Source organism: Myotis davidii, unplaced genomic scaffold (assembly GCF_000327345.1).
Source record: "Myotis davidii unplaced genomic scaffold, ASM32734v1 scaffold428, whole genome shotgun sequence".
Lineage (NCBI taxonomy): Eukaryota > Metazoa > Chordata > Mammalia > Chiroptera > Vespertilionidae > Myotis > Myotis davidii.
Genome location: NW_006299834.1, coordinates 3,492,287 through 3,517,225, shown reverse-complemented (window position 1 = coordinate 3,517,225; position 24,939 = coordinate 3,492,287). Strand labels below are relative to the sequence as shown.

The window sequence follows — 24,939 nt, the reverse complement described above, 5'->3', positions numbered from 1 at the left end:
CTGCGATCACTGGCCAGGGCGGAAAAGGCACCTGAGTCTCTGATCATGGCTGGGGGGCAGGGCAAAAGCCTTTGCCCTGCCCCCGAGCTCTTAGCTCCCCCCTGGGTTTCTGATCACTGTCAGTGGCAGGGGGCTTCTTCCTGCTTTCCCTTTCGCCTCCCTGCATTGTGCCTACAAATGCAAATTAACCGCCATTTTGTTGTCAGTTAACTGCCATCTGAGTTGGCAGTTAATTTGCATATAGCCCTGATTAGCCAATGAAAAGGGTATCGTCGTACGCCAATTACCATTTTTCTCTTTTATTATATAGGATGTTCCTAATAGCTAATGCTGTTGAACATCTTTTCACGTGCTTTAGTGGCCATCTGTATTTGCGGAAGTGGCTGTTCATATCATTTGCCCATCTTCTAACTGGATTGTTTGGTTTTTAACTGTTGCGTTTTAAGAATTCTTTTATGCTCCAGATGTTAGTTGTTTGCTAGATATGTGGCTTGCAAATATTTTCTCCCAGTTTGTCACTCTCATGTTCACCCTCTTAACAGGGTCTTTCACAGAGCAAAAGCCTTTGTTTTTATTTTATTTTTTAGTTACATTTATTGGGGTGACATTGGTTAGTAAGATTATATAGGTTTCAAGTGTACATTTCTATGATACATGATCTGTATATTGCATTGTGCACCCAAAGTCAAATCATCTTCTGCTACCACATATTTGGCTGTCTTTACCTTTTACTACCCGCCACGTCCTTCCCTCTGGTAACTACCATACTGTGTCTCTATGCGTTTCAGTTTTATATCCCACATATGAGTAAAATCAAATGGTTCTGAGATTTTCCTGACTGACATTTCACTTAGTATGAAATGTTTGCAAATAAATGTTTTCAAATTTTCGGGTAGATACCCAGAAGAGGGATTGCTGGGTCATATGGTAACTCTATTCTTAATGTCTGGAAGAACCTCCATACTGTTTTCCACAGTAGCTATACCAGTTTACATTCCCACCAGCAGTGAATGAGGGCTCCTTTTTCTCCACAACCTCTCCAACACCTGTTACTTTTTTTGTTAATACTAGCCATTCTAATACTATGTGTGAGGTGGTATCTCCTAGTTTTGATTTGCATTTCCCTAATAGCTAGTGAAGTTGAGCATCTTTTCATATATCTGTTGGCCATTTGTATGTCTTCTAGGGAGAAGTGTCTGTTCAGATCTTCTGCCCACTTTTAATTGGATTGTTTGTTTGGTGTTGAATTATATTAGTTCTTTATATATCTTGGATATTAACCCTTGTCAGAGCTGTTGTTTGTAAAATATCTTCTCCTATTCGGTTGGTTGCCCTTTTGCTTTGTTGGCAGTTTCTTTTGCTCTGCAGAGGCCTTTTAGTTTGATAGAGTCCCATTCATTTATTTTTGCCTTTGCTTTCCTTGCCTTTGGGGTCAAATTCATAAAAGCTTCTCTAAGACCAACACAATGGCCACAACATGATATAATAATCATGATATATTATTTTTTAATGTATTATTGTATTCAATTTGTATTCATAAGTTTAGTTCCTGTTTTCTTCTATGTAATTTATTGTTTCAGATCTTATATTTAGGTCTTTGATCCTTTTTGAATTAATTTTTGTACATGGGGACAAACTGTACTCTAATTTCATTCTTTTGCACGTGGCTTTTCAATTTTCCCAGCACCATTTATTGAAGAGGCCTTCTTTTCTCCATTATATGTTTTCTGTTCCTTTGTCAAAAATTATTTGCCCATGCACATGTGGTTTTATTTCTGGGTTCTCAATTCTGTTCCATTGGTCTGTGTGTCTGTTTTTCTGTCAATACCATGCTGTTTTGATTATCGTTGCTCTGTAGTATAATTTAAAGTCAGGTAGTGTGAGACCTTTGACGTCATTCTTTTTTCTGAGGATTGCTTTGGCTATCCTGGGTCTTTTGTGGTTCCATACATATCTGATGATTTTTTTTGCTCTATTTCTTTAAAAAATGTCATTAGGATTTTTATGGGGATTGCATTAAATCTGTATATTGCATTGGTAATATGGACATTTTAACTATGTTGATTCGTCCAATCCATGAACATGAAGTATCTTTCAATTTCACTGTGTCTTTTTCAATCTCTTTTTTGTAGTTTTAGTACATAGGTCCTTCACATCCTTTGTTAAAAGTTGATTCCTAGGTATTTTATTCTTTTTGTTGCAATTACAAGAGGAATTTTTTTCATTTCTTTTTCTAATATTTCATTGTCAGTATATAGAAATGTGGTGGATTTTTGAACATTTTCTATCCTGCAACTTTACTGTATTTGTTTATTATTTCTAAAAGTTTTTGGTGGAGTCTTTAGGATTTTCTATATAAAAAAATCATATCATCTGCAAAAAGTGACACTTTTACTTTTTCATTCCCAATTTGGATGCCTTTTGTTTCTTTCTCTTACCTAACTGCTCTGGCTAGGATATCCAGTACTATGTTGAATGAGAGTAGTAAGAGTGGATATTCTTGTCTTGTTCCTGATTTTAGAGGAAAAGCTTTCAGCTTTTCAACATTGAGAATATTAGGTTGAGGTACTTTCCTTCTATATCTATTTTATTGAGAATTTGAATCATAAATGGATGTTGTATCTTACCAAATGCTTTTTCTGAATCTATTGATAAGCCCGTATGATTTGTATCCTTTTTTTTTGTTAATGTAGTGTGTTACATTGATTGATTTGCATATATTGAACCATCCTTGTGCTCCTGGAAAGAACCCCACCTTAATGATGATATATTATTTTTTAAATGTATTATTGTATTCAATTTGCTAGTATTTTGTGTTTCTGTTGTTTTTATTTGATGGTATTCCATACTTTATTCCTCTGCTTCCTCTTTTTTAAAGTTATGTGTCTCAATTTTGTTTTGTTATTTTGTGTGTGTGGTTACCATTAGGTCTATGAAAAAGAAAGTTTCATATATACAATGGTCCTTTTACTTTTTAATCCAACCTCCTCTACAAACTCAGACCTTACCCACATCCTTGGCATGTGCCCTGACCAGGAATTGAACCAGGAATCAAACTGTGACCTCCTGGTTTATAGGTCAATGCTCAACCACTGAACCACACTGTCTGGGCAATTTCTTGTGTTTTTTTTTTTTTAATTTTATTTTCTTGCTTAAAGTATTACAAAGGGTATTACATATGTCTCCCTTTTTCCCCCACCCTTGACAATCCCCTGGTCTCTCCTACCTCCCAGTGTCTTATGTCCATTGGTTATGCTTATATGCATACATATAAGTCCTTCAGTTGATCTCTTACCTCCCCACCTTCAGCCCCCCTACCCTCCCTGGCCTTCCCACTGTATCTACTCTGTTTCATTGACTTACGAGACTATCCCTCCACCAGCATGAAAAATCCCTATATGATTACCAATAAGGAATGGTTAAATAAATTAAGATTCATTTATATATGAAGAATACAGCAAAGTTAATATGTACTCATATAAAAAATATGTCTATAACATGCAGTTTAGTGATAAAAGCATATTTTAAAACAATATACACTGAATGATTGCATTTATTACTATAAGAAGATGTGCAAGATATATTGCTTAGTTCAAAGCATGTTACAGAGCAGTATGCAATGAATAAATACATTCAGGTAAAATAAATGTAGGGACACAGAAAATTTCTTCCCAAAATTCATAAAAAAAACTCCTAGTATAGTTGACTCTTAGAAAAGGAACTGAAGGAAAAGAGAGAAATAAGAAGAAACTCTGTTTTTCACTTTTTACCCTTCAATGTTATTTAAATTTTTCAATAAGTATTTTTTAATTTAAAAAGAATAAAAATACAAACATAAAAATGAAAAAGGATTCAAGCATGAAGCAATGATGCAGTAGGTAAAGGGATGATAAATTAACATAACTAAAGTATAATTTCCATTTTTCTAACAGCTTTGATGAGTTCAAATTTTTACAAATATAATAAGTGACGTGCTAATAAACCCAAAGATAAAACCTGTTTATTCTTAATTTAGCAAAATAATAAATGAAGGCAGTAGGAAATAAATATGTATCTTCTATCACTAGCAATTTAGTAACTCACAAGGAGACTGAAGGCTTTGGTCACCTTTAATTTTGTGTGAATCAATTCATAGCATCCCTATCTGTTGCTATGGGAACAACTGTGACTGAAAAAGTCATAGCCTCATTGTTGAATCTCCTCCAACAGGAAAAGAGGAAGGTTTTTTGAGGTGGTGAAAAGCTACAAATGGCCTTATTAATTAGCAGACTTAATAAGAAAAATTCTGGACAGTACGCAAAGAGAAAACACACCCATGTCTCAGGGCCACGCACGTAAAGGAGTTCCTTTACACAGGCAAGCAGTGCTCTGCCTTTGAAAGCCATATTCTATTACTGCTGTTAGATAATTCTTTCATTTCTAGAAAGAAAATAGTTAAAGAGGTTTCTATTTAAAGTTTTTAAAAGATATTTTTAAGCACTCCTCATTCTGCCTAAGCAACCAACAATATCATTTCTTCCTCATTCTCTATTAAGAACATGAGAATTTGCCCTAACTGGTTTGGCTCAGTGGATAGAGCATCTGCCTGCGGATTCAAGGGTCCCAGGTTCGATTCCGGTCAAAGGCATGTACCTTGGTTGTGGGCACATCCCCAGTAGGGGGTATGCAGGAGGCAGCTGATCGATGTTTCTCTCTCATCGATGTTTCTAACTATCTCTCTCCCTTCCTCTCTGTAAAAAATCAATAAAATATATTTTAAAAAAACAAAAAACACGAGAATTTTAATGTAGATGCAGTATATTTGGCAACAACAATTAGGCTTACTGGTCAACATGATAGCTCTTGCCTTCCGCTGCAAGAACAGATTTCTGAAGAGGACAATATTGGGTGGCATCACATGTTCCTGATAGTCATTAGAGGAGGTGCCTGACAGTAGTAATATTTTGAAAAAGGGAAATCCAGCTTTAAACTTCCTTTGTGGGAAGGGAACCATTTTTTTACTCATTGATATAAGATGTAGAATGATGTAAATCAATTACTGTACCACCCTCTAACGTAAGAAAAACAAACAAAATGAGAAGTTAATGACTGGTACAAAAAAAGACTAAGTCACACTTTATATCTGTTAGGCTCCAACGCATGCAAGATTATTCCAGTCGATTTTCTCCCTTAAAAGCCATTAGCAACAAATAAATTGATCTCGAATTTAAAAATCATTTTGATTTAATGTCATATCTTTTAAAATAATCTAGACATTTTCAATCTATGGGCTATTATGCAATTAAGGAACAGTGAAATTTTAATTTTATGTACTTTTCAGAGCTGCTATTAATCCAGTACCTAATTGGCTTGGGGAAAAGAGTTGGAAACAGAAGGTCAAGAAATAATTCCAATCTCCCTCGCAGGAACTGTGGCAGCGAATACTAAACAAAGCACTCAGAGCAGGAGACCAAACAAGCCTCTTTCACAGGAAAGGAAGAGAAGGAAGTTACTATTGAAAGTCTACTATTCATTCATTTCTTCATTAAAAAAAAATGTGGCAACTAACGATTCTGTAATGAATAAAACTTAAAAAGGTCTCTAGTCTCAAGAAGCTTTCCTTCTGGTAGGAGAAACCCATACCAAACGGAAAAACAAGTGAGTAAGATAATTTCATACAGTCTTGAGTGGAACAGATTTCCAATCCAGACGGTTCTATAAGTCTGGTTCATACTTTGGGGATACCTTCCTCTTCCAAACACAGAGGAATGAAAGAGAAAAGCAAATGTGAACATGAAGGACACAGTCATGGTCAGACACAAGACGAACATTTTCATGGATGAGAGCATAACAGAAACACATAATGGTAAGGAGGTGGAAGCCGTGGACCTTTAGGGCTTTGGATCCAGAAAAAGGCAGAGAAAACCAGGAGCTCAACTCTGAGGGGATAAGTACAGATTTAAAGTGCCCATGCAAGACAGGAGTGTTGAATATGGGCTCACTGCTTGAAATTATGCCCAGGCACTGGGATCTCCTACTTCATGAAGAAGCTGAAAGAACCGGGCATTAATCAAGCCTGGATCCGTGGCCTCTTAAAGTACCACACCCAAGTAGGTGAGAGGACACAAACCAAACTTCACCACAACTGATCCTCAGCACCCATTGGTCTGAGAACCAGATCTGGAACATCTCTGACATGAGCACAAGGAAGGAGCCCCAAGCTGCCAGTGTAAGTCCTGAATGTGGATCTGTGACCCTCAGTGTCAGAAGGAAGCAAATGAAAAACTATTAGGCAGGAAAGAACTGTAAGGACACTCAGAAAGAAGAAAGATTAAAAACTTGAGCCGCTCTGGCCAGTGTGGCTCATTTGGTTGGAGCATTGTCCTGTATACCAAAAGGTGGCGGGTTGGATTCCTGATCAGTGCACATACCCTGGTTTCGGGTTTGATCCCTGGTTGGGGCGCATAGTGGTGCAAGGTGGCCAATTGATGCTTCTCTCTCACATCAATGTTTCTCTCTCTCCCTTCCTCTCTCTTTAAAAATCAATAAAAAGCATATCATTGAGTGAGGATTAAAATAAATAAAACAAACTAAATAGAAATATTAAATATCAAATGTAAAAATAGAATACTGAGATAGAGAACACAGATGGGATAAACAGTGGAATGGATATCACTGAGAACAAATTAGTAAACTGAAGGTCAGATTGAGAAACTTTAGAAGAAGAAAAAAAGAAAACAGCCACTCTGGAAAACAGTTTGACAGTTTCTTACAAAACCAGCAATCATACTCTTGGACATTTATCCCAGAGATTTGTGTACAGTTTTTTTACATACAAAAACTGTACACAAATGTTCACTGCAGTTCTATTCATCAACAGCCCCTAACTGGGAACACCCAAATACCTTTCACTGGGTGAATAGTTGAATAAATTCTGATATATCTATAAAATGGGGTGCTTTCAAAAATAAACAATAAAAAGGAATGAATTATTGATACATGCAGCAACTTGAATGGATCTCAAGAGCCTTATGATGAGTGAAAAAAAATCTATCTCAAAAGGTTACATTTACATAGCATTCTAAAAATAACAAAACTATAGATGGAGAAAAGATCAGTAGTTGCCAGGGGGAGATTGTCGGGGGTGAGATTGTGTAGGTAGCATAAGTGCATGAGGGACTTCTTTTGTGAGGATAGAACAGTTCTGTATCTTAATTTTGGTGCTGGTTATACAAATCTACCTATACTAATAAAAGGGTAATATGCTAATTAGACCGACGTCTTACAGACATCCTTCCAGATGTCCTTCCGAACAAAGCCACAGTGGCGGGGGCTGAGGCCAGAGTGGTTAGGGGTGATCAGGCAAGCAGGCAGGTGAGTGGTTAGGAGCCAGAGGTCCCAGATTGCGAAAGGGTGCAGGCTGGGCTGAGGGAACCCTGCCCCCATGCATGAATTTCGTGCACCGGACTTCTAGTACTTAGAATAAAATTACATAGAATGCACACACATACACACACAAATGGGGGTTAAAAAACTAAATACTGAATTGAAAATTGTAGTCTTTTTAGCTGTAACATACCAATGTTCGTTTCCTGATTTTGATATTGCACTTTAGCTATGTAAGATGTGGACATTGGGTAGGCGGGGGAAGGGTATATGGGACTCCATACTATTTCTGCAACTTCCTATAATATAATCATTTCATAACAAAATGTTTTTTAAAACTGAGTAGAGGATGATAAACTGTTCAAGAAATTAAATATTGTTTTTCCACAGAGATTCAAATAACACAAGGTCCTATCTCACACTATATAGTAAAATTCTAGGGGGCATAAGGATTTCAACATTTAGAAAAAAAGTACAAGATCTTTATTATATTAGGATAAAAAAGATTTTTAAATGCACAAGCTATAAAGGGAAACTGATAATTTAATCTTATTCTCATTTAAAACTCTGTATAACAAAAACAAAGATAAAAGACAAGCAGTTTCTCTTAGAACATAAGAAGCTGAAAAAGGCAAGAAAACCCATTCTCCCCTAGAGCCTGCGGAAAGGAACACAGCCCTGCGGACACCTTGACTTTAGCCCAGAGAGACCGTGTCAGACTGCCAGCCTGCAGAACTGTAAGACAAGACATTGTTGACTTAAGGCACTAAGTTTGGGGTAATTTTTTAGAGCAGCAATAGGAAACTACTACAGCAACTTACCTCTGTGGACTTCCAAGCAGTGAACTTGAGAGGGAGTGTTTCCTGGGACAACACAGCATCACCAGGCTGCTTAATGTCTTGCCACTGCTCTTGTTTCCATCCAGCCTTGGAAGTGTTCTCTGTCAATGACATAAAGAGCAGATTCTACTTTGGCAAAAAATTGTAATGTTTTTACATTACCTCATGATTTTTAAAGTAATCACTTCTGAAGATCCATTTTGCCTACAAAATATACATGATCTACCAATGGTTACCTATGAATAGTAACCACATTTATATAGCCCTTTATAATAATAAATTGAGACAGATTTTAAAAATACAACTTCAATTCTAGCCCTTCCCTCATCAACAATTTTTATTTTATAGATTATTTGAGACATCTTTTTTAATATAAGGCATAATATTGAATAGAAATAAAGTTTGAAAATGTGAAAATGATTCAAATGAAATGTTAGCAAAATAGGAATAACTATAATTATTCTAAGTAATACTTTTTAAAACATATTTTTATTGATTTCAGAGAGGAAGGAGGGAGAGAGAGATAGAAACATCAATGATGGGAGAGAATCACTGATTGACTGCCTCCTGCACGCCCCACACTAGGAATCGAACCCGAACCAGAACAGGGGCATATGCCCTGATTAGGAATCAAACCGCAACCTCCTGGTTCATATGTCAACACTCAACCACTGAGCCACGCCAGCCAGGCTCTCGGTAATATTTAAAAGAAGTTTACTACTGCTGTGTGAACTTCATGTGTTCTAAGCAAAACTATCAGGATTGTATAGATAATTTGATAAGAAAGAATTTTTAAAGAAAAAAATTTTAAAACTTAAACATAAAAGAATATACCAATGAAAATAAAGATATCTCTGCTTATATATTTGTACTAAACTGAACATTTTTGTAGTCTTAATATCATTCCTCCCTATGTTAATATAAACCAAGTATTAGTACCATCTCTGTATCAGCATACTATTGGGTACAATAAGAAGTACAAGAAAGCTATTTTCAAACTGGTGCATGCACAGCACTGTGGGAACTTGAATACTTCCTAAGGACCAGGTGGGCATAGGTCATTTTAAAGGAATCAATACCCAGGTTCACAACTTCTGTATCTATTCTTTCCAAAAACTGATCATTCTGAGAATGCCACTATGGGGAAGCATCAGGCTAGTTCTTTCCCCTTTCCCTTTCACAATCCATTTTATGCCACTTTCTAAAGACAGACATAATCTTAGCCTAATCCTATTATGGTACATCTTCCCTTAAGTGCAAACGTAAGAACCTCTAAGGCACCAAGCAATAGTAAAAAAGACGGAGACGGGGTCCCCCCCTTTAATCAAGGCATGAAAAATCCAAAGTAGAGCCTCAAAGCTTTTCCTGTCGAAGTATGGCAGAGGCAACAGGGAATTCTGGTCCATACCGGGATGTTCGGTATTCAGCTATATTACAGCACGGAGAAGCAGGACAGTTGATAAGTTTCATTTAATGTGGTTGTGCTTTACACCTCCCATCTATTGCCGAAGAATGCACCCTTCCTGAGAAAGAGTCCCATGAGAAGAAAGCAAAAAGCCCGGGAGGCAGGGGCCCTTATTTCATCAACGCAACAGCCTTATGACAAGGCTCCATGCCTTGGCTTACTACCTTAGGAAGAGTCCGGGAGTGTGAATACAACCAGAGTGATGTTTGTTTCCACGTTTATTTGAATAAATAAAGTAGGACATTTTATTTTAAAATATATGATTTGGTTGGTTGTTTTGACAGTAAAGTCCGCTTTTGCCAATCATGGTAAATAATTTCCAAAAATTGAATGAACCAAACCCACAGTTCTGAATAGTTGGTTAAAATATATTTAAAGCATATGACACATAAAATCATTTTCTCAAAAAATTCTTGTATTGACAGATATATTGCAAGAATGTTTTCCTATTTCCCATACATTCTGAGTATATTGTGTTAAGTGTAACAGGTATAATGAACAGTCATTTGATAAATGTTAGTAAAGGTTTTTTTGGTATTATATTCAGAAACTGAAAAAAGCAAATTATTCCTACTGACTGTTTAACTGCTTAGTCTTTTTCTAAGTAGGGTATTTCTAATCCTTTGCTTTCAGCAACATGAAGAAAGACCTATTCAAGTTAAGAGTTGACAAGAGATGAAAAACATTTTTATAATAAACCAATATATATTTTTGGCATATTATTTGGAAGGTATTCATAGAATTGACATTGTATAATAAAATACCTCCTATTCCTACCTACAATTTTATGTGAAAAGTCTTCTCAGCATTTACATATATAAAAATGTAAAACAGAAACAGAATTCATGCTATTATTTCTAGCAATAGGTAATGTTCATACATAGGTAAACGAAAAGTTCCATGCATCTCATAAAAACATGAATTTCCAATAACAATTGTATCTTTATGTGTTTTTTATTTTAAATATGTTTTTATTGATCTTAGAGAGGAGAGGGAGAGAAACATCGATAGGCTGCCCCCTGCACGCCCCCTACTGGGGATCAAACCCACAAACCAGGCACGTGCCCTGACCAGGATTTGAACTGGTTACCTCTCTGTGCATGGGACAACACTCAACCAACAGAGCCACACTAGCCATGGCTCCTTTATGTTTAATAAGTATTTATAATACATTTATGTGGTTTTGATTTTGCCTGATTATGTACTAAGAATAACTGGAATGATAAGGCACTCTAGAAGAAATATTTTATCACTTAAAGCCTCTGATCAGAAAAAATTTAAAACTAATTTCAATTTATATACATATTTGATTATTATATACAAATTACGTAAATCTTTTATGCTTTCTTTGCCTTTCAAGCATAAAATACTTTCTATTAGGGTAAAATTCTGGGAAGGATATGGAACAGAAATATGACTTCAAGTAGAAAAGGGAATAATGTAAAATTTCCACCAGTTAAAGAGGACTTCATGTATTCTTTTCAAATGAATGGCTATAAGTATCAATCACAATAGCATTTAGATTCCTTTAGATACATTTAAAAGTCTCATGTGGCCCTAACCAGTTTGGCTCAGTGGATAGAGCATCAGCCTGCGGACCGTGGGGTCACAGGTTCGATTCCAGTCAGGGGCATGTACCTTGGTTGCGGGCACATCCCCAATAGGGGGGTGTGCAGGAGGCAACTGATTGATGTTTCTAACTCTCTATCCCTCTCCCTTCCTTTCTGTAAAAAAATTAATAAAATACATTTTTTTAAAAACATTTAAAAGTCTCATGTGATAGTTTTTGTTTTGTTTTATCTTCAATGTCAATATATTTAATTACATCCTTTGTGCTCGCTTATACTTATGATAATATTTCACTTCAACTTAAAAATGTGTAAAGAGGCATGTAATTTTTCAAAATAATTTTAGGGATTATGCAAGAAAAAATAGCTTGAAAAGCAATGGTATAAGACATGGATTGTCCTTGCCTTCAAAAAGTTTTAGCCTGACTAGAAAGATAAGTCTAACATACAGGCTTATGGAAACAATTAAAGGAGAATAATTACATGCCAAACTTCTTTAAATTAACTAACTTTAGGACTAGACATGCTAAGGAGACAAAAAAAAAAACCCACAATGTATACTGGAGTAATAATAAAGAGTCTTAAATAGGAAGTAAAATTTGAATAAGCTTTGAATGATGGCTAGGTTCTGATAAATGTGGAGGGAGAAATTATTCCAAGCAGAGGGTCTACATGGGCAAAAGCAGCAAGTATGGTGTATACCAAGCATGTCAAACTTGGGGCCGGCTAAATGAGGCATGCGGCCCGCCAGCTGCAAGTTTGACATGCTTGGTGTATACCAAAGACACTAAAGAAAGAAATAAGAACTTTGCATTTACGTTTCTAGCTTTGCATTTTCTTATAACTTCCCATGAAAATGAATAATTAAAATGAGCTTATTTTGGGATTGGAGCTTATTTTGGGACTGGAGATTTTAGAATTAGTGCTGACAAATAGTAGGTTTGAGGCTTAGATCATCTATGTATTTTCGTGTGATTTAATCAGGAACTATATCATCACTCTTTGAGGATTCAGCAACAAAATCATCCTTGAAATGATAATGACCTAGATTTCAAACATCATAGATTTAAAAAAAATTTCAGGAAGTCAATGTTGAAGTGTGAGGAAACTGAAGAAAAGTAAGAATTGTGAAAGAAAAAATATCTTGCATATTAGGAGAAACATTTTAGCCTGGAATAGCTAAAATGTTACATACATATATTAACTAATCTTACAGGGGCAAGAAGGAAGACGGTTATAATATAGTGAGTCTGTGGAAACTCATTTAGAAATTTTTTTAGAATCAAGCAGCCCAACACTGAAAGTGAGGTGTGTTTAATTAAATAAGATCATTTTTGGATTTCACAAGCTAATGGAAAGGGATAACACACATTTAGTTCCTTGTGGAAATGAAGTCCCTTTGGTATCATAAGCTATTTAGCAATTGAGACTGTGAACTCACATGCCACGGAGGAGCAGTATATGAATGAGAAACCTCAAAGCAAAAAGTGAAGATGCTACAGGAAATAATGCTAGTGAGTCATTCGAAGATGAGTGCTTAGATACCAAGGCTATAGGCACTTTGTAGAAACTAGAGAGAAGCTGTAGATCTCGTTGAGCCTGTACCCTCAGACAATACCACAAAGCAGAACTGGTAGACCCTGTGATACTTCTTAGATGAGATATCAAACTGACATTCAAACTATCAGACATTAACAATGCAGCAGCACATCTTGGAAATGAAATGTTCCATAAGTTGAACAAATTCTCAAATTGTTCCATTTATTATTTAACATATAATAAACATTGTTGCTATGTATTGACAGTGTCCTTTCAGGTATAATTTAAGTAAATTAATCCTTTACTTAACACAATTAATTTTTAAGAATAAAAACATCTTTTAAAATAAACAAGTTAATTTTAAATAACAAACAAATCCATTATAGAAAACAGTCAATGGGGACTAACCAAAGAACATATATGCATAACCCCTGGACAAAGACAATAGTGTGGTGAAAGCTTGGGGTTTGGGGTAGGGGGAGGGACCTGGTGGAGGTGGGCAAAGAGGGGGGGAAATCGGAGACATCTGTAATAGTGTCAACAATAAAAAAAAGAAAATAGTCAATGGGCTAATGAAGAACTGATAAGATATAAAAGTCTCATAGTGATTAAATTTCTATCTAACCTTTCAGAATGAGTTTGGAACCTTAACAATTTCACTGTCTTATGCTTTAGCATCTTCAAGTAATTGACGCTTGTCCTAATTTTTAAAAAATGTCATTTTATAATAATTTCAAACTTTCAGAAAAATTGTAAGAATAGTACAAGGAACTCCCATATACTCTTCGTCCCGATTCACCAATTGTTAACATTTTGCCCCATTTGTTTTATAATTCTCTTTCTTCACTTAGGTACACATATTATGATAATCCTTGTGTAAAAACCATTGTGCCAGATTGGGTTCTCCAGGAAACAGACCCCATGGCTCAGATTGGTGTGAGGGAGATTTGCTGGGGAATGCTCTTGAAAACAATTTTTTTTAATAATAGCAAATATTTACTAATAACGTATTATGGGTCAGGCACTGTGCTAAGCTCTTTATATGTTAAGTAGAGGCCCAATGCACAGAATTTGTGCACTCAGGGGGAAGGTCCCTCAGCCCAGATTGCGAGAGGGCGTAGGCCAGGCAGAGGGACCCCACTGGTGCACAATCGGGGCTGGGGAGGGATGGGGGAGGTTGACCAGCCAGGGAGGGACTGCGGGAGGGCTCCAGGGTGTGTCCAGTTTGTCTCAGTCCCCATGGGCTAGACCCCAGCACCAGGCCTCTAGTATGCTAATGATATACTAAGGCCGCTCAGCTGCTCGCTATGATGTGCACTGACCACCAGGGGGCAGACACTCCAACTGGTAGGTTAGCTTGCTGCTGGGGTCCATTTTTATTTTACTGTACTTCTAAATCCCTTCACCTTTAAAAAACAATTTTTTAATACTCACCTGAGGATATGTTTTTAAATAATTGATTTCAGAGAAAGGAAGCGGGGGTGGGGAGGAGAAAGAGAGAGAGAGAGAGAGAGAGAGAGAGAGAGAGAGAGAGAAAGAAAGAGAAACATCAATCTGTACACTCTTCTCCCCCACCAAAGCACCACAACTGGGGATTGAGCCTATAACTAGGTATGTGCCCTGACCAGGAATCAAACCCGCAACCTTTTGGTGTAAAAGATGATGCTCCAACCAACTGAGCCACCTGACCAGGGTGATAGTCTCTGTCTTTTAACAGAAGAGTTTAATTCACTGATGCTTATTGTGATTATTAATATATTTGGACTTATTTCTACTATATTACTTTTTTAAAATTTCCATTTGTCTCACTTTATCTATGCTTTTTGCCCTGATAATATTACATTTTTTTCTCATTTCATTTTTTCTCACTACTTTGGAATTTATGCACTCTATACTCCTCTTCTTTTAGCATTTACCCTTGAAAGTTTATCATGCACATTTACCTTTAAAAATAATATTCTTATCCTTCTCTAAAAAATTACAAGGACCTTAGTGCACTATAATTCCATAGATCCACTTCCAACTTCATACCATGGCTATTCACTATTTTAGCTGCCTTTTTTAAAAACTCAAAAATGAGATATTATTTTATACAGAAAGTGTTTTAACGGTATGAGAAACACTGATTGGTTTCTTCCTACATGCACCCCAACCAGGGATCGAACATGCAAGCTGGCCACGTGCCCTTACTGGGAATAGAACCAGTGACCTTTCAGTGCACAGGACGATGCTCAACTGAGCCACACCAGCCAGGCGCTTTGGCCTCTCTTGACTGTCTGGGGTCAGCATAGTAATCCCAGGCTTTCCTTCCCAATCAATACTCAAGGCAGGCCCCAAATTCATTTTCTTAACTGCCAACAACTGACCTTAAGTAAATCAACCCCTACAGTCAGTCCCAAAGACACTAGCTTGAAGTCACTCTGACCCCAGCTCACATGTCCTGTTCTTATTCTGCTTATTAAAGTAGTTAATTTAATTTAATTTTTAGAAGGAGAGACTCTTATAGACTTCCCATACCTCTGATGAGGCCAGAAATCTCTCAAATAGTGTATCATTTCCAGTCTTTGGTTACTGTGCAATAAATGGACTTGGAGCTCCTAGTAAGTCTATTGCCAGAAGTAGACCTGAATTATTTTTTTAGTAAAAAATGGCATCTAGTATAATTCTATTTTTATAAAAACAATTTCTTTTTAGTTACACATCTTTTGATATGATTATATGGATAGAAAGGTACCTAGAATTTATGTTCATTTGATATTATTAGTAATTATGGCTACTTCTGAGTAATGGATTGGAAGTGACTGATTATGATGAGACTGCATTGTTTTTACAAGAATAGAGTGATTTTTTTTTCTGAAATAAAAACAAAAGAAAAAAAAACGTTGACTGGAACCAACTATTCTATTTTGATAATAGTGGTTGGTGTAGGGTGGAAGTGATATAAGTTACTGTTATTTTCATTTCTGTACATTTATTTACTTCAAAAAAATTTTTAAATCACGGTTTGACATTCATCAATGAAAATGTATGAGTAGTAACCACCATTTGTACCATAAGCCCTGCTATCTAGGCTGTATGTGTAAAGGCAACCAAGTATGACTCCATACCAACACTGTTAGCACAAAGTTCACTATAGGAATTGTGACAGAAACATTAGTGTTTTTGCTGATAAAAGCACTAGAGGCCCAGTGCACGAAATTCATGCATGGTGGGGGGCATCCCTCAGCCTGGATTGCAGGCCAGGCCAAGGGACCACACTGGGGCAGGTTTGGGGAGGGATGCAGGAGGTTGGCCAGCTGGAAGGGCCAGCTGGAGGGACCACGGGAGGGCTCCAGGGCATGTCCGGCTCCTCTCACTCAGGCCGGACCCCGGCAGCAAGCTAACCTACTGTTTGGAGCGTCTGCCCCCCGGTGGTCAGTGCGCATCATAGCGAGCAGTTAAGTGGCCTTAGCATATCATTAGCATATTACACTTTGATTGGTTAAATGGCCTACTGGACATTTAGCATATTAGGCTTTTATTATATAGGATGACAACTATTTTGAAGTTTAACTTTTGGTCCAACAGGAATCATACCATTTTTAGGAAACTATTTCCATAACATAGACCCAAATACGGGTAAAGTTCCATTGCAACAAATACTACTATTAAAGAGTTTTTTATGAAAGATTGGACAACCAAGAGAAGTAATGCTTTGCTAATCTAGTTGTACACAATGTCTGGGGTGATAGTTTTTCTAACTATTGCCTCTAAAGAAAGGACCTAACTCTGACGCTTACAGCTCAGAGAAGCTGAGTTATAACTGTGCTTTACACACTTTTCTGTCTTGCCATCAAGCAGCAATTATCCTTCAGCTCATCTCTTCCTCAAAACATCAAAATCATCTAAACAAAACCACCCAAGCTACCTACTAGAATGAAAACTTGGGGAAAACATCCAGGAATAGAAAAAAGGAGTATAAGTAGTGATGTGTGTATAACACCTTCTCTAAATACCTCTTTTCCCCTGCTAATTTACAACAAAGAAGCTAGGCACAGCTGTTTCAGCTCTAGATCCTAAAGCCTGGAAATCATATTTCTAGCAATGCATGCAATTTTACATTTCATTATAACTAAATAAGCTAGAGACGTCTACATTCCTTCTGATGGAAATTTACCTGCATGATACCATCACTTGCCTCTATTTTCTCTAACTCAAATGTTTTCAATTTCTCTTTCTTCTCCAATACAACATGCACTTACCCCATTTCCTCTCTATATTCTATCTTTAAACATTACCTTTCCCTCATTTCAATAACCCTAGAGCAGGTCTTGGATGCTTGGGTGGAAACAACTGTCTCTTACAAGCCTCCCTCCAGTTTGTTTCTCCTTCACTTCTACACCAAGCAATAATATCTTCCACCAACAGCTGTTTTCAGTAATAAGAAAGCTAAGTTCTGTGACTAAGCTAAACATCCCTTCTGTTCTCCAAGGCCTACAATGGTTCCTAGTTGCCAATTACATCAAATTGAAATTTCCAAATACTGTTCACTATGTCCTTAATGAACTGTACTGAGTACTGTGGACTATCTGTTCACATTTTCCTACATATTCAAATCTATATTCTCTATTCTATATAATCTGACAACCTTGTATTACCATGATTAATTCATTTCTTGTTTATATTCTTTCCCACTATGGTCAGGACTATTTGCTGTCCTTATATTTATTTATTCTCTCCTTCCTCCTTAACTACAGATTTTCTAACTTTCATCTGGGTACATAGCTGTCCAGTATAAAGATTACATTACTCAGCCTCTCTTGCAGCTAGGAATGTCCATGTGACTAAGTGCTAAACAATAATATGTAAGCCAAATGTCATAAGCAACTTCAATAAACGTTCTTAAAAGGAAGGATCATTCATATTTCAACTTCTCCTTCCTACTGGCTAGAATGCAGATGGATCATGAAATGGAAGTTACGTGCTGAGTTTGGTGGAGCAACAAGAAAGAGTGATCCCTGGGTCACTGACATCATCGGGAGCCATAGCAGTCCTAGAATACCTAATTCTGGACTCCTATTATATACTGGAGGCTCAATGCATGAAATTCGTGTAAGGGGCTTAGCCCTCGCAGCCGTGGCAGCTTGCCTTGACCCTCACGGCCCTGGCTTTGTCTGAAAGGTTGTCCGGAAGGACATCCAGAAGGTTGTTCGGCTGTCCAGTCTAATTAGCATATTATGCTTTTATTATTATAGACTAGAGACCCGGTGCATAAAATTCATGCACAGGGTGGTGTCCCTAAGCCTGGCCTGCACCCACTCCAATCTGGGAGCCTTTGGGGGATGTCTGACTGATATCCTTCTCACAATCCAGGACCACTGGCTCCTAACCACTCCCCTGCCAGCCTGCACGATCACCCCTAACTGCCTCTGCCAGCCTGATTGCTACCTAACCGCTCCCCTGCCAGCCCGATGGCCCCAACTTCCCTCTCCTGCTGGCCTGATGGCCCCCAACTGCCCACCCCTGCCGGCCTGATGGCCCCCAACTGCCCTGCCCTGCCAGCCTGATGGCCCCCAACTGCCCTGCCCTGCCGACCTGATTGCCCCCTAACCACCTCTGCCTCGGCCCCCACTACCGTGGCTTTGTCTGGAAGGAAGTCGGACTTCTGGAAGATGGCCAGTCACCCGGTCTAATTAGCACATTACCCTTTTATTAGTATAGAAGATATATGCTACCATTTTTATGGCCTCTATTACTATCACTTGTGGGTGTGCCAAATTCTAACTGATCCATCCATCTCTAAGTTTTTATTTGCTACTTCTCCTATCCCACTAAGAAGGCCCCCCAATTTTTCCTATCTTCCCTCCTACCCCAAATTGTCAGTTTTCTTTCTTCCTTTAAAATACAGCTTCAAATTCAAACAAAGAATCCTACATGGAAAGGGTTAATATTGCTAAGCTTACTTAATTAAATTATTCTTCTTTGAACAAAAAACATACATAAATGTATGGATAAGTAAAATTAAAAATAATATAACAGATTTTTAACAAATTTACTACAGCTTATACACCCAAACATTCACTATTTAAATAGTACTCTTACTACAGATTCATTTTAATGATGCCATCATTCATCAAAATTTTTTGCACATTAAAAACAAACAAAAAGCCCATCACTAGATATTACCTCCATGGGAGTGGAAATAAACTCAATTTGCTTACCAGGCCTAGAACAGTATCTAACATAGAGTAAGTAGGTACTCAAGACATATTTACAGCATGAAAAATATAAATTGTAGTAAAACGTCTTCATTTTAAGGTAGAATGATTTTTTTAAAAAGAGTCAAAAGTCATTCAGAGCTTAGTCTAGTGCTGTGGTCAGCAAACTGCGGCTCGCGAGCCACATGCGGCTCTTTGGCCCCTTGAGTGTGGCTCTTCCACAAAATACCGACTTCTACGCATGGGCCACAAAGTTTCAACTGCACTGTGTGTGCGCGCCCGCACGTGGTATTTTGTGAAAGAGCCACATTCAAGGGACCAAAGAGCCGCATGTGGCTCGCGAGCCGCAGTTTGCCGAGCCGTAGTTTGCCGACCACTGGTCTAGTGAATAAGATGTGTCAAAAAAGCTGGGAATATCATTTTGAGTTAAAAAAAAGTAGTGACTATAAAATAATAAGCTAGATTTTTCTTGTATGAATCATAAAACAGCTCAGAGATGAGCCAGTTCTGTAGCAGTTCAGGGCCTCATTTCCTAAGCTTATAGTTAAGCATGTCAAGCTTGCTCTAGTTCCGGAGCATTTTGCACCTGCTGTTCCCTCTGCTTGGAACTCCCCAGCTATTACATGGATTACTCTTCCCATCATTCAGGTCTACCTTTATATATCCCCCTCCTCCAAAAGGCCTTCCCTTACTACCTCACCTAAAATAAAGTCATTCCTGTTCTTCTCTGTCCCCCGACACTGCTTTCCTTGTTTTCATTTATAAATAGGAATTGCCACTTCACTATCTGACGTAACAGCTTTTGTTTTGTTTTGTTTTGTTTTGTTAATCCTCACCCAAAGATATTTTTCCCATTGTTTTTTAGAGAGAGTGGAAGTGAGAAAGGGAGGGAGAGAGAGAAAGAGAGAGAAACATCAATATGAGACACATTGATTGGCTGCCTCCCACATATGCCCCAAGCAGGGCCAGGGATTGTGGCCAGGAATTGGAGCCAGGGATCAAAACTGCGCATGCCCTTGATGGCATGTGACCCTTCTGTGCTCGGGCAGATGCTCTAACCACTGAGAACACTAGCCAAAGCCTGACATAATAGTTTTATATCTATTTTGCTTATGTATCTTTAATATCTGTCTCAGTCACTAGAATATTTTCCCCAAAGGGCTTTTTTATCAGAGTTATAGCTCCAAATTTCTACTAGACATCAAAATTTCAAATAACAAACTCAATACAATTATGTTTATAATGAAGGAGAAAAGAAGAGAGAGAAGAAATGAAGGAAGGTACAAGAAAGGTAACAGAGAAGTAGCAAAAGGGGTAAAGAAACTCTGGAGAAGCCACAATTGGTTATTTTACTGTTACTTCTTTTTTAGGGTCAGTTTGAAGTCAAGGCTTCCGTGAGAAAATTTCAAAAAGGGTCTATCTCTTTTGAGATATATTTCAAAGGAATGGGTATCCTAGAGGAAGAGGTTCCTCACCTTTTAGAAGCATCTGGTGGTATTTATTATTATAATTACAATGGCCACCTCTTTACTGTATTTCCATCTCCCCAGTCCACACAAGTACAGACTGAGAACTCCTGACCAAGTCAAACAAATACTTTAACGATTTCTAGTAGAACTGGTTTGTGTTGGTATTACTATTAACATTTTTATATTTTCATACTTAACTGACATTTGGAATGTCTACTCACATTGAATACCTGCATCTCTTTCAGGATCATGAGAAACAGATTTACCTAAAGCTAGAGGTACAATACTTGTAACTAATTATATGTTACTCCTACTAAGCCCCTCACTTACAGCACAAAGTTTAGTTCTGTTCAAGGGACAATGATCTAAGTCACATTTCATTAATGTTTCTGTTTCCTCAACCTGTCCATTCCTTAAACACAGCTTATCCACATAGGGTTTGTACTATCCTTTATGTTTTAGCAAATTTGGTAGAAAAAAATTCATTTTCCTCCTTTCTAATAAAAAATAAATCCCTTTTAAAGAAAAGTTCAGTAGTCCAGAATTAACATTTTAGTCAAAGGAAAGTGCTATGTAACACAAGGCATTGTCCTAGAAGAGTTTTAGAGCAATTTTAAAATTTTGAGGCACATTTAAGAAAATGTCAATTTCTTGATTTATAGAATTAAATGGCACAAATGCACACATACCCAGTTCCTAGTCTCAGAAAACAGTTCTTACTGACATTCCAATTTTAATTATAATCTTAAAAATCAATCAGGATGCAAAATAGGGTAGTCACTTATTTAATTCCTTTTAAGCTCAAAATCATTTTATTTAAATCCCAGATAACTGCATTCAGAAAATAGCCATAAAATATTTTACTGAATATTATTCTTCATCTTTGTTCACTCAAGTATGATGACTAATACAGTAGTAATATTAGAACTAGTCTAATATTAATAAGTTTGTACAAGTTATGCATTATATTTTTTAGTTGTTCTTAAATACCTATTGCACATTAGGCCAGTGTTCATTATCCGCACTTCTTTTACATAGCCTTGCAACCTTAAGAAGCTTACACTTCTCTGAGGCAGGAACTGCTGGTGGGGGCAGGAGCCCAGGCTGTTGGAAGTTACCTGTATGAGGTAATCTTTTAGAAAATGCCATAGAGTAGGAGCTACGCCGTCTAGTCCGACATGCTACTTCTCTCTCTTTATGCAGCAATTGCTCATCCATCAGCAATGTTATGACTTGCTTAGACTTTTCCCGGATATGATAACCTGAAAAATACATTGAATATGCAGAGAAACAATATTAAGGCTACAATTAATTTCTATTCAAAAGAAAATTAGGAAAAATGAATATGTGAGCAAAGTGAAAAAAACTTGTAGCAAATGTAGAGGGAAACCTAAGTTTCATTACAATTATCAACAAGCTAGAAGCCTGATGCATGAAAATTCGTGCAAGAATAGGCCTTCCTTCCCCCGGCTGCTGGCACCAGCTTCCCTCCGGCACCTGGGACCTGGGCTGGCTTCCCTCAGGCCCGGGCTTCATCAGAAAGGATGTCCGGAATAATGTCCAGAAGATGTTGGTCTAATTAGCATATTACCCTTTTATTATTATAGATATTCTTTTTCTTATACTTCAAGAAATAATTCAATAAATATAAGGTGAAATTATTCAGGCATTGGCATTACATTTTTCACTTTAAGTATAATTTTAAAAGCACTACATAATCTGCAATAAGTCAAACAAAATTGGCAAAGTGGAGGAATGAATTAGATCTAGATGTACTGACCTAGATGAATGACCATGATATATGGCTAAGGATTTAAAATAATATGCATAGTATGACTCAAATCTGTAAAGCATAGGGGAAAATAAACCAGTATTTGTATCCAGGAGAGAAAAGTGGATGGATGGACGGATTAATGACGGGATGGATGGATGGATAATGGTGGGGCAGGCAGACAACCCACTGTGTACCCAAAACATTATTAACGTGTTACCTTAGAGGGGTACAATTAGAGGAAAAGAAAAGGGAGGGCAACTGGCTTTTCTTTGACATAAACTCCTCGCAACTTGATGCCCTTAACAGAGTGTCAGAGCCCCGTCTAAGACCTGAATTCCAACCATGCTGCTGCCCTCTAGCACCTGTGTGACTCTGAACCAGGTGTCTGCCTGGCCTGAGTTTCCTTCCTGAAAAACAGTGTATCTGTTCAGTCTAATTCACAGATATAAAGTTTACTCTTTCAAATATGTGGTAATATTATTATTATTATTCTCAATCTTTTTCTATGAGAAATGATGTAAGAAATCCCTGCCCTGACCGGTTTGGTTCAGTGGATAGAGCGTCGGCCTATGGACTGAGGGGTCCCAGGTTCCATTCCAGTCAAGGGCATGTACCTGGGTTGCAGGCACATTCCCAGTGGGGAGTGTGCAGGAGGCAGCTGATCGATGTTTCCTTCTCATCGATGTTTCTAACTCCCTAGCTCTCTCCCTTCCTCTCTGTAAAAAATCAATAAAATATATTTTTAAAAAAAGAAAAGAAATCCCTTACTTCTCCACATCTTGGGACCAACTTATATTAACATTTCATGTCATTCCAAGCCTTATTTGAGGTAAGCTGAAAAGTCCCTGAAGATCCACTATTATGTTCATTTTGGACTCAAAGTGCGATGAATGAAACATTAATGTCTCCAACTATAATTTACCAGTAGTGGAAATAATTTGAAATGGTCAAATTCAGGGTATACAGGGGGTGAGCAAAAGTAGGTTTATAGTTGTTTGTATGAAAAACACAGTAATTAATAAATATGATATAAGAATAAACTGTTTCCACACACTCACAACTGTCAACCTATTTTTGCCCACCCCATATTTAGAGAAGAGGGGTCAACAATGTTCTCTAAATGCCAGTCATTTCATCAAGGATTGATAGGGATCATGTAAGAAACCTTTGCTCAAGCTGCCATCTTTTTCAAGATTATTTTATCCAGTTTCACTTCTGAGTCATTTCTTCCTTTCAAACTCTCTTATAATTGCTTCAAACCTTATCATTCTAAACACTTTGATTTCCTATAATTAGCTTGCAGTTTATAGCCAAAAAAATCCACAGTGTTTTGGGTTACCACTCATTGCCGCATGATAGGCAGAGTCTCCAGTGACTGTCAGCTTAGGGGACTAGAAACACGCCAGACACTACCTTCCCCCACCCACCCCATAACTGACAGAGCTTGGTTTAGGTGGGGAATGAAAAACTTGTTTTCCCTTTAATTTCAGGAGCTTATCTCCTTCCACTTTTCCCCTCACTCCCTCTACTCTAGCCCCCCTGGCTGTCTTATTCTATAATCCTACCACGCTCTTTGGCTGTTGTTTCTACCAGGAACTCTTTGCATGGCTAGATCCTTGATTCATTCAGGTCTCTACTCCAATGTCACCTCCTCAGAGAAGCCTTCCCTCTGCTCACCCTCTCTAAAATAGCTCCAGCCCATCAGTCCTCCCAAACTCAAGTCCTTTATCTTACTTTATATTTCACCTTGGCATAATCACTACCTAATATTGTATTATATATTTATTTGTTTATTGTTTCCTCACCTAGAATATAAGCTACATTAAGGCAGAGAATCTCATTCATCCAGTATCTTCATCATCTAGAAGAGTGACTGCAATGGTAGATGCTTAATAAATATTTACTGAAGGAATGAATCAATAAAAGGAGCAAATTACCAAAAATCTGAATTTCCTTCTTGACATAGTACGAATGGATAACGAGAGCCAATTTATAACCTAGCTGCTTAAGGAAGTTGCTTGACCTGAAACAACTTCTTGCAACACCCCTACTTAGAAAAAGTTAGAAGTTACGGAACAGATGTGGAATATTCTACTTGGAGTGTGCATGGATTGATAGGGATTGAGGGCAGCTCTCCTCATTCAAAGTGACAAGCAGGTACCTAGGGCAGAAAGCCGACCGCAGTAATGGAAGGCTTCCCCCTGAAACCCCGGGACCCTCCCTGAGGCAGCAAGCTGCAGCGTCCGTAAGGTCAAGCCACAGGAGATGACAGAAAATTGGGAAGAAACACCCAGACACGAACGTCCTGTTCACGGCTGCCCACTGCCCTGGCTGCCTCCCCTCCATCCTTGAGGTGCTGAAGAATAGAAGCCTGGCTGTTCTACAGCATCGAAGTTGAAAGTGAAAAATTTCAAGAACCCAATAAGTCTGTTTCAAGGATGGGTTAAATAATAACAATAATAAAAATAAGATGGCGTGTACCTCACCTCCAACCAAGATGTTTTTGTGTCTTTTTTTTTTAGAGAGAGTGGAAGGGAGGGAGTGAGGGGGAGAAAGTGAGAGAAACATCAATGTGAGAGAGACACATCTACTGGTTGCCTCCTGCCCACAGGAGGGAATCGAACCTGCGACCCTTCAAGGCTTGGTCGACGCTCTAACCACTTAGTAACACCGGCCAGGGCTAACCAATATGTTTTTAAATAAAGGAAAGGGGAGGCCAGGGG

The 24,939-nt window shown here is 37.8% G+C and overlaps 1 protein-coding gene across 1 annotated transcript in view; it reads right to left on the bottom strand.

Moving 5' to 3' along the window:
• The window catches only part of ENTHD1 (ENTH domain containing 1), a 77,866-nt gene that overhangs the window by 47,116 nt on the left and 5,811 nt on the right, over positions 1-24,939 (bottom strand). The window contains exons 2-3 of the mRNA XM_006776013.1: positions 21,468-21,704; positions 8,187-8,305 (exon numbers count right to left, since the gene is read on the bottom strand). Of these exons, the coding sequence (XP_006776076.1) occupies positions 8,187-8,305; positions 21,468-21,704 (356 nt within the window). The remainder of the gene's footprint in view (positions 1-8,186; positions 8,306-21,467; positions 21,705-24,939) is intronic.